This window comes from Sinocyclocheilus rhinocerous, unplaced genomic scaffold, assembly GCF_001515625.1.
Source record: "Sinocyclocheilus rhinocerous isolate Xijiao unplaced genomic scaffold, SAMN03320098_v1.1 scaffold502, whole genome shotgun sequence".
In the NCBI taxonomy this organism is placed as follows: Eukaryota; Metazoa; Chordata; class Actinopteri; order Cypriniformes; family Cyprinidae; genus Sinocyclocheilus; species Sinocyclocheilus rhinocerous.
The window spans coordinates 455,340-466,528 of NW_015641028.1; the positions used below are offsets into that span (position 1 = coordinate 455,340).

Here is an 11,189-nt window from a genome sequence, read left to right on the forward strand (position 1 = left end):
CTGAAGCAAGCAGTTCATAGGAGGAAACCCACCAACATCACAGAGTTGAAGTGGTTCTGTACTGAGGAATGGGCTAAAATTCCTACAAGCCGTTGTGCAGGACTGATCAGCAGTTACAAGAAACGTTACCTGCAGTTACTGCAGCAAAATTGGGTCACACCAGATACTGAAAGCAAAGATTCACATACTTTTGCACCGCAGAGTTATTTAACAATGGATAATTTTTCTCAATAAATAAATGACAAAGAATTTTATAGAGTAATCAGTATTGGTATCCTTGGTATGCCATTAATCAAATATTTAAAAATGATGTCTTTATGTTGTTTGTACATTAATTTGAAGATTGAATGTGAAATTATTGCAATATAAAAGTATATTTAATAACTTCGATGGGATTAATCATGATTAATAGGTGGCGGAGCGCGTGGTGATTGACCGTATCCTCCGAGCCCTTCCCCGATCCCACCGACAGGCAGTGGGGATGAGGAACCCAACCACCACCTCCGAGCTGGTGGAGGCTGTCGAGCTGGCGGATGCGGCCCAACACCGGGATGGCCCAGGAGGGCACCCCGCGACCAGTAGGCAGGCCGGTGGCTCCCTCTCCGCGGGATGAGCCCATGCCAACGGAAGTCCCCGCACGATGCTGAAGTTGGGGGTGATAGAACCATCACGCAGCCCATGGGCCAGCCCCATCGTGATGGTCCCGAAACCGGACGGCACCCTCCGTTTCTGCAACGACTTACGTCGCCTCAATGAGGTATCCGAGTTTGACGGATACCCCATGCCTCGGGTGGATGAACTGTTGGACCGGCTGACTGTATATATATTGAGAATAATTGAGAATATCTATATTTACACTGAGGTGACACTCTCGGGTTTATGGTTGACAAGTTGGGACGACACCTTTTTACACACAGAGACTGCTAAGTCAATTTAACCGGCAAAGCTTTAGCTAGTTTTCCATCCAAGAATTTTTCATCTAAATGTTTAGCTGATGGAAATGCCATGTATCGATACAACTTCTCAAGTGTTGATGACTCAACGATGATTTAAAATCAAGACTTCACACTGACAAGGTCAACATACTGGTTAATAACTGTACCTGGTTAACACAAAAAAGTTGCCATTAAAATTTATATAATCTGTGCACTTTTAGTTAAGAAAAAGAATATAACATCCACATACAGTATGTGAAACAATTAGGGATATCAATTTCAGTTAAAATAAACCTGAACACTGTGGAGATTATTGAAACCCCAGATCGTCTTTTGCCTTTTCTTTAGAAATATTTTTTACCAATAAACCCCTCCATCAGAAAACAAGACAAAAACATCGAAAACTACCAGCATAAGAATGTCTGAGTAACTGCATATAAGGTTTTGGCCGTTTTCTGTTAAATCACGACTTTTACAAGAACCAGCAGTTCAAACAGAGGGGGAGTAGAGTGTGAAACTGTGAGGTGCAAAAGAGAATCCCCATTTCACTTCAACACAGGTTACTTTCAGTTCACCTGTATTCTCTTTTGCGTCAGTTAAGAGAACACTTTAGACCACTTCTGTGAGAGAGAATACTTTAGACCACTTCTGTGAGACTGTGATCTGGAGGCTTGCCAATAGCTATACTGCCCTCTACTGGCAAATATCCATTGTCCACCCATCCAAAGGAAACTAGCCATGCAACTGCAGCAAATAATATAGTGGCAAAACTTAATCAAACAGATTTACAAAAGCAATAACTTAAAAGTTAATATGCACAGCTCTAAGCTTTAAATCAATGAAACAGACACTTACTGTTCATCTCCAACTTTCTTTATCCACTCCACATCACACTGTCCACATGTGGAACTCACATCCTGTGCAAAAGAGCAACATATCAGGCTTCATACTTTCTGTATATTACTTATATGCAATCAGAATTATATGTGAACCTACACACCTTTTTAAAAGTTTGGAGAATTTTAATGTTTTTGAAAGGTCTCAATGCTGCATTTATTTGACCAAACATTCAGTCAAGACACTAATATTATGAAATGATTACAATTTAAAACAACTATTTTAATATATTTTAGTAATTTATTCCTGTGATGGCAAAGCTGAATTTTCAGCAGCCATTACTTCAGTCTTCAGTGTCACATGATCCTTCAGAAATCATTCTTAAATTCTGATTTGGTGCTCAAAAAACAATTTGTATTGAAAAAAAATTGCCTTCATATTTTTGTGCAATTTAACACGTCCTTGCTAAAAAATGTAATTAATTTTAATACATTAATTTCAAGCTAGCTAACTACTAACTAACTCTTACAGACCCTAAACTTTTAAATCGTATATATGACTTGAAATCTTAAGGCAAGAAAAGTCAGGTCACTGCTGGATTTGAGACAAGATTTAAAGGCAAAATTCAGTTGCTATGCCATCAAAGTGAGAATATTTTTGAATGTTTCATTACTTATCACATTTTTTTCCTCTGAATCAGAGAATAGTTGAGACAAAACTGTCAGTTACAGTATATATCAGATTCTAAGATACCTGACTTCAGGCAAAAATAAATTTTGACTGTGTAGTTCCTATTTGAGTCTTCAAGCATGTGTGTGTTTGTTACTGACCCTCTGTCTCTGGTTGCTTTGCAATTCTCTCAGTTCTTCCCGTAACCTCTCACATTCAGCTTTTAGCTCCTCCTCCCTCTGACACGCCCCCTGAGCCTCGTGCCGTGCCCCCTCTAGCTCCGCCTCCAGACGCTGCAGTTTGAGGTCAGAGAGGGTGTCCAGACTTCGGGAGCTCTGTAGGGTCATGGGGCAGTCTAGCACTAGAGATATAGGATGGTTATTATGACCAGACAAGTCAAACACATTGCATCAATGAATAAAAATCAATGTTCATCCAGCTAGGATAGCAGAATTGCACATTAAAAGGTTAAAATGAACTCCCTACCTTTTTAAAGTTTAAGTGGAGACAGAAATAAATTGACTATAATGTTAGAGGAATATCAATATATTTCTGGTGTTCCTTAAACATCCTGTCATATGAGGCTGCAGACAAATTGTCCAACAGCATGTCTTTGAAGCAACAGATCTGATCTCATCTGTCACTCAAAACAGACCAACAAATACCTCATTTGTGTTTCTTTATGTGTTATGTAATGGGAAATTCTCTCCTTCATCAGCCAAAGGGAACAGACGCCAAATTACAAATGTCTGGACAGGAGGTTTGGTGGCCGCCTCGGGGGCCAACATTGTTAACAGGGCAGAAATACAACCTAAAGTCCCCCTACACACGTCCTTTACTCCATGTAGCTTGAAGATGGAGAATGCAAGGCTGAACTCCTTCCTGTCAGAGTGTCCTGCTCCTCACCCCCGGCGTGGGCATGGTGATTCAGCAGCTCATAGAAAAGCCGTCCTTGAGCCAGCAGCTATTGTGACAGTTCAGCAATAAGCAAGCTGAAAACACACACCCCTGCACGCCTACATCTCGCACCAAAACCGCAGTGAAATTATTTTTATTCTTTTTTTTTCATATTTGCATGTAATATTTGTATTCATGAGCACACACAAAATTGACATCATTCTTGTATTATTTTCTGACAGGGTTACAGAACATCTCTGTTGCGTAATTTACATAAATACATAATTTGCTTGAGTTCTCTGGGATTATTTGACTCCTGTTGAGCGCCTTTGAATTTGAAACATTTTAGATCCCGGAAAGGGGTCACAGGAGAAAACGTGTGACCTTCTTCTCGCAAATATGCTTTCCATTGAGTTACATAGTCTCTTTGCGGTGAGAGTCTTTTCTGAGCCTCAGAGACAGTGAAAGGAAAGAGAGAAAGGAAGTGGGAAATGGGGTAAAATGAGAGAGAGATGCAACACAACACTGTCATCAGGGGAAAAACAAAGAGGACCAAAAGGACAAGAGGACCGCCGCTTGGCCCTGTTTGAAGTCCTTCATAGGAGAGGTGCTCTTTGAAAAAACTAAATTAGGCTAGATTGAAAACTAGATAGAAAATGTGATGCATATATATAATGAAAAAGGACACTTCAAAGACCCCAATACACAATCTGTTGTTGGAGTGGAATACAAATGAAGCAGGCACATAAAATGACAAATAATGAACGTGATTGTATGCTAATAAACAACCTGATATATATTTGTGTGTGTATATCTCATTCGGTGTTGCAGAGTTTTCTTTTTCCCAAACATGCTAGTTAATGCTATTAGACTAAAACCTACTGACTTTGCTCATACAGGATATAAATTTTTCCCACCTTGTTACACTTGTGGTGTTTCCAGTTAAAACTTACCAGCCTAAACATTGCTTATAAATTTCCCATTTTACTATATATTTATATATACAATACACAGTAATGTAAAGTACAATTGCCTTGCATAATATTATGCAAGGTAATTCAAAATGCTTTACACTGGTAGGCTACATCCAAACAAAAAGGCTATTTTTTTAATCTGGGGCATACACTCTGAGATTTTTGTTTGTTTTTGAGTTGATTTCTAAGTCATATGACTCTATTTTTTTTTCCTTGGGCCAAATTTAATCTTTGTGGTGCGCTGTTTGTTGTGCAGTGTATATGGTGTAACGAGAATATTAACCTCACCCGACTGTCAATTGGATATATAAATTACTGACATGTCCCATGTTTATTTCACATGTACAGTATGTGTACAACTCTAAACTATTTAGTTTTTTTTTATTAGTCTGAACAGAAAATAAATGAAAACTTATGTTTACAACCCTAATCTAAATCATACCCATATGTGATATGTTATTTTTTTGTTTGTTTCATCTCAGTCTGAACAGACTTCAGATAGGTTTTTTTTTGTCATTCAGGACGTGAAACAACTGTAAGATCATATAAAGTGCAATATTGTCTGAATGCACTCACTTTTGTTTCACTCTGTCCTTGTATTGTGACCTATGTGACAATTACTGTGTCGTGAATGAGTCAGCGGTAATGGGTTTAGGCACACATCCGCAGGTTCTAGCTCACGGAGTGATTTATAAATGAACACCTGCATGCATACAGACAAAACAAGACTTACTATGCGAGTCAGGGCTGTGTAGTTGCAGATACTGTATATCTTTATTGTGTAGCTGTGTGTTGAGTTTGTGTAGTGAGCTCTCCCTCTGCCTCAGAGCCGCCTCTAAACTGTGGATCCGCTCAACATGTTTCTCCACCAGAGACGTCTGAGCCCGGAAAAGAGCGAGAGAAGAAAGAGACAAGAAGAGAGGGAGAGGGAAAGGGAAAGAGATGGGCACAAAAGTAAAAGATTATAAAAGATTAAAAATGAAACACCAAGAGAAAGTACAGAGAGTAAGGCAGGCGATGAGGGACTGATCAAAGGATATACAAGGGCAAAGAGGCCATTACTTCACCATGCAGATTCTTCCGGCATTCGGGTCCATGAGGAATTTTTGTCAGCAATAAAAGATGAGAACATGTAGATGTAACAGCTGATAGCTCGCTGAGTGTTTCAGAGAGGCGATCGGCACAGATGCTCAAACGCTTGCATCATGCAATTTTCAAAAACTCAATCTTTTTGTCCCAGCCAAATCCATTCGAAGCATTTGAGACCCGTGTTTAAAACTGAGGATGCAAATGCGCGTATATGATTACAGATATCCAGCATCATCCACTTATATGAGGGCTTGGCTGGGTAATATAAGAGCCCAATTACATTCACACAGCCCCGTTAGGACGTACGAGAGTACAAGATTAATCAAATAGACACCTGGTTGGATTAATGCCTGAAGCACATGGAGAGGCTAATTATCGCAACTGCCCATCCGCTCGGCAGCCAAACTTAACATGGATGTGGTGGAATTAATGTTTTAGGAGAGTTCTCACCATCTTGTCGAGGTCTCGCTGAAGGCTGGACTTCTCCATGTGGATTTTCTCATAGGCCTGAATGACATCTTCAAGCTGCTCCTCTCGCTCCTTGCTCTTCTGAAGCTGGAGAACACAAACACTCCTATCATTACAAGGACTTTCCTTTGGCTTAATGGCTTTATACACACCTGATGATATTTAAAAATCTTGAATTCTCACAGACATTCTTTGCATTTTTACATTTTACATTAGTGTGTATACGCTCTTGAATTACAATGACAGTTGGGATGTCTTCGAGCTGTATAATGACAAGCTGTTGTAACATTTGGCATTAGGCAGGTGTAATACAAAAATATATTAAAAACATTTGAATATACAGGTGCATCTCAATAAATTAGAATGTCGTGGAAAAGTTCATTTATTTCAGTAATTCAACTCAAATTGTGAAACTCGTGTATTAAATAAATTCAATGCACACAGACTGAAGTAGTTTAAGTCTTTGGTTCTTTTAATTGTGATGATTTTGGCTCACCACGACATTCTAATTTATTGAGATGCACCTGTATTTTTATATCATTTTGTGAGTTATTTCTTGTCACATTTCTTTTTACTGGCTTGTTTATTACCGTTATGGATTTTATATCTTTCCAGTACGCCAATTATATCAGTTCTGCTGATAGCTGTCTGGTTCTAGACATATGACCTAAATCTCAGTACTTTATTAACTCCTTTCAGTTGAGAAATATTGCCAAATTGAGAGGTTTCCGGACCCTTTAAAATATAATTACATAATAACAGGACTCAACTAAGGAAACATTTTTTTTTTCTTAGTCGGCCAGTAGTTCTGAGTGATCCATTTTTATTTTTAGCAATTTATTTTATATTTACTATAAATATTTTTTCAGCTATTTATACATGAATGAAAAATAACATGAGAAATTAATAAGAAATCAGGAATAAGAAATGAATATAAAATGATTTTTGAATAAAACATTTTTCTTTATAAACAGAAAATGTGCAATTATTATTGCAATTTCGATAAAACTTCCGATAACAAAGCTGGTTACAAATTAGCAACAGAAAACCAAACATTTATGTTAACAAGGCAATAAAAATGGACATTACAAGATCAACGAAATGTAAAAGTTGAGCGTCGAAAGGGCAAGTGACTGTTCTGTCAACTGTTCATGTTGCGTACAAGTTTCACCCTGTGACAAATTGCTTGTCTCTGGAAACCGACATGGTGTGAGAAAGAATAAAAACATTACGGTGTTCTGCCTGATATATAAAAATAATAAAGTCAAACAGATGCACTCATGTTGTTCCCTGCACTTTCATTTTAATACAGACACACATAAGCATCTACTTCAATTATAACACACTCTCTGCAGTGATCCTTTGACTTCACAGATAATAGTACCTTATTTTCAGAAAACAATAACACAGCAGGATATTTACTTTCAATAGCGCTGCATTAGATCTCAGCAAATGCTCATGACTGCAAAGCTCTGAGTGTTGGAAAAAAAAATTGAAGAATGAAACACAAGAAGACACAAATCGAGGAGGGCCACAGTCAAATGAGGAGGGGAAGAATAAGGAACGTACACACAAAGTACCAAACGTCAGCAAAAGTGAGGGAGGTGTGGGAGAGAGAGAAGAACAGATGACAAAGAGAAATCTGGCTCTTTGATGGAAGGAAGGCTGCTGGGTGGCTATGGAAACACATAGCAAGCATCATTAATTAATGAGACGCTTCGCCAGGCAATGAGCCGAGAGATGCAGAGAGAGAGTATGATCTTCCCATTTACACTCCACATCACAGCCAGTCAGGAGTGACGATTGAGAGCGGGCTTCAGGCACGCAAAAATGAACGCTTGTTTGTGGTCTAGATTACGTAAGGCCTTTTGTCATGAATGACTGGGCATCTGAAGTTGTCCTTCATTACCCTTCTAATCGTATTACCTCTCTAATCTTTCCATTTTGTGACGTGTAATCCAGATTTACAACACAATATAGCCAAGTCATAATATAACAAGCGGTTGTTTGAAATTAGCAGAACATCAGATGAAATACAGTTCAGAAAGAGGTGGGTGGGTGGGTGTATTTAGGTGTGTGTCCTCTCACCTCGAGGGTCAGGATGTTGACTCTCTGTTGCAGACTGCCATTCTCTGACTGGAGCAGCGCTGTGTCTTTGGGCTCAAAGGAGCAGTAGGAGTTCCTGTCATCTCCAAACTCGCTTATCATGGGGAACTGTACACACACATATGCAAAAAAGTGGCACAGGGGTCATCACAAGCACAAACTGCCATTGCATAGAATCATTCATGGGTATAATAAACATTGCACCATTTTTGGAGCAAAAAATGTCATATTTAATAACAGCCTGCAATCTGGTTTAACAGGGCACTGTCTGGACGGGTTTAAAACTGTGAGTATTTTAATGAAGTCATTGTCATTCTTTTTGGGCACAAATATGCAAATGAGGTCTACAGATTATTCACCAAATTCAGCACAATTAAAGTTGTACAGAAAGCAGTTGGTAAACAATTTTAAAACAGATGTTTGTGAAAAATCTCTAGCAATTCTAATCTGGAAAAAATGGTGTAGGATTTTCTTTTTCACTTAGAAATTGCTATTAAATTTCACAAATAATTATAATGAAACGGCAAGTAACACATTGAATTAAACATGACATTTTGAAGTATAAAGACCAAAAAAATATTTTTAGTATTTTCTTCTAAAATGTACTCCAATAATCTTTTATTTACAACTTCAAAAAAATCTTTTTTACAGTGTAAAATAATTGAGAAAGGCTTTATAATAGGGTATGTAAATCATGATACAATGTATAGTAAAATTCATTTTTTTTGCATTTTAAGGAGTGGTCAAGTTCCTGTCCTGTTACCCTCTCACATCCCCACTTTCCATTTTCCTATAAAAATAAAGTTAAAAAATAATACAATTAAATATAAAATTAAATCAAATTAAATGTACACTTTTATTCAAAAGTTCAGTTTTTCTCTTTTCTTTGCAAAAAAAGATTGCTTTTATTTAGTAAGGATGCATTAAATTGACATAATAGACATTATAATTTTACAAAATTTTAAATAAAGGCTGTTCTTTTGAACTTTCTATTTTTCAAATAATCCTTAAAAAAAATCACATTTTCAAAAGTGACACAAATGTTACCACCATTGATGATTATTAGAAATGTTTCCTGACCACCAAATCAGATTTCTGAAGGATCATGTGACACTGAAGACTGGAGTAATGACTGCTTTGTCATCACAGGAATAAATTACATTCAAAAGTTACTTTAAAATTTTATAAAATCACAGTATCACTGTATTTGGTGAGCGAAAAGCATTAAAAATCGTACTAACCACAAACTTTTGAACGATAGTGTATGGCAACAGTGAAAAAAAAAATGCTTCTGAAACAGGTTTTTGCCCTCAAATGACCTCCAGATGGGATAAAGTTAGTGAGCAATATATGAATAACCATTCAAAAACATATATACAGCCAGTATTTGTTATGTGTTTCAGGTAATTGCCAGAATATATATAGAATATATATTTATAAGTGCGACTTGGTGACTAAGTAATCGGAGGGGTTTATTAGTCAGTTGGTATCAAACAGTCCTTTCCATTTAGAGAGGTCTGCTCTTGTAGGCTACAAGTTCAGCTCCTACATCATCTTCTACTTCACTACTGACATCAATAGACGCTGTGTGCTTTGATGTGCAGGATCTCATATATTTTTACTCCTACGAGCTTTAAGAGCTGTGTGCATTAGTTCCCCACGTTTAGCCCTTTACTAGGCAGTGAGCCACACTGAACGCAGAACCCTGGAGGCGCTCTCTCTCGCCTTCTGCAAAAACAGCTGTTCTTCAGAGGCTAGCTGTCGTTGGTGCGTATACATGCATATGTTTGGGCAGAGCCAAACCAAAAAGCTTTAAAGAGATCCAATCTGCAGCTCCCCAGAGGCCTGGCAGCAGCCCAACCTACCTAGTTGTACTCAAAAATCACATCAAATGAACCAGCAGTTTTGTTAGTTTATTTGCATAGCGCTTTTCACAATATATATTGTTCCATCACGTCCAACATCAACCTATATTAATATATTTAAATATTTCTAATATTGGTAGATAATTTATATGATACCAAAATATCATGCATATAGTGTTTCATGCTCAATCATTGCTGTCAGCACTGATTATTTAAGTGAAAAGCTACTCAATCATGTTTAAAGATTAATAGAGACGTGATCTACTTTCCTAACAATCGTGTGATCTAAACAGCATCAGGAGCATTTTGTTTTGTGTGTATAAGTGGCTTTGTGAGTTTTCATGTGAGAGCCTGACATGATAATTATAGAGAGCATGCATACTTGTTTATGTACTGCTCAGCCCACATGCTAGCTGGGCTATAAATAAAGCTCTTTCATACATGAAGTAGGCACAGCTCTTAATGAGTGCTGTCCAGCCACAGTATTCAGCTGGTGAACACTCATAGATCACCATTTTTCACATGGAAACTGCAAAGAAACTCCATAATAGTTAAATAAAACATTTGGCCTTCACTCTTAAAAATAAAGGCGCTTAAAAGGTTCTTCACAGCGATGCCATAGAAGAACCATTTTTGGTTCCACAAAGAACCATTCAGTCAAAGGTTCTTTAAAGAACCATCTCTTTCTTACCTTTTTATAATCTGAAGAACCTTCTTTCGCCACAAAGAACCTTTTGTGAAACAGAAAGGTTCTTCAGATGTTAAAGGTTCTTCATAGAACCATTTAGACAAAAAAGGGTCTTCTATGGCATCGTGAAGCACCTTTATTTGGAGAGACGCACATGCTTCAGCGTGCTGCAACACGAAAAGCCCTTCTTGTGTTTCCATTAATAATGAATGAAAATAAATGAAGTGGATCAGCATATAGCTGCCATGAATGATGGGATGAATCGTGTCCCATGTGTAAGTCTTTTGTTGTAAATAGACACGTTCTGTAAAACCCTGTTTAGATATTTACTGTCATTGTAATGTATTTTCATGCGGCTGGTGTTCTAAATCTTGAGTGGAAGATATAAAGCATCATGTACTCCGTGCAACTGGAACATAATATTATTCGATATGAAATGCGATGGGAATTGCCTCATCGTGAATCTTGGATAGAGAGCATTTTCTCTCTTCACACTGCACTGCACCTTTGATGGAGTTAAACTCACAGCAAGTCATGATAGCAAAAACATAAGACGATATTTCCCATTACCTCTGACACATTTCAAATCTAGCGCTGAGCACAGTGGCCTGGTCTGATGCATCACGCTGATAGCTGGCTAACTAACCCTCCTATCAGATGC

The 11,189-nt window shown here is 37.8% G+C and overlaps 1 protein-coding gene across 2 annotated transcripts in view; it reads right to left on the reverse strand.

The window, feature by feature from the left end:
* The window catches only part of LOC107754096 (TANK-binding kinase 1-binding protein 1-like), a 74,425-nt gene that overhangs the window by 9,766 nt on the left and 53,470 nt on the right, over window positions 1–11,189 (reverse strand). Inside the window, exons 1-5 of one of the 2 annotated variants that reach the window (XM_016570415.1) lie at window positions 7,958–8,082; window positions 5,852–5,956; window positions 5,046–5,190; window positions 2,603–2,802; window positions 1,791–1,852 (exon numbers count right to left, since the gene is read on the reverse strand). In XM_016570415.1, the coding sequence (XP_016425901.1) occupies window positions 1,791–1,852; window positions 2,603–2,802; window positions 5,046–5,190; window positions 5,852–5,956; window positions 7,958–8,077 (632 nt within the window). In that variant the 5' untranslated portion in view covers window positions 8,078–8,082. Of the gene's footprint in view, window positions 1–1,790; window positions 1,853–2,602; window positions 2,803–5,045; window positions 5,191–5,851; window positions 5,957–7,957; window positions 8,083–11,189 lie in introns of those variants that run through there. The other variant, XM_016570417.1, reaches the window with a different exon arrangement.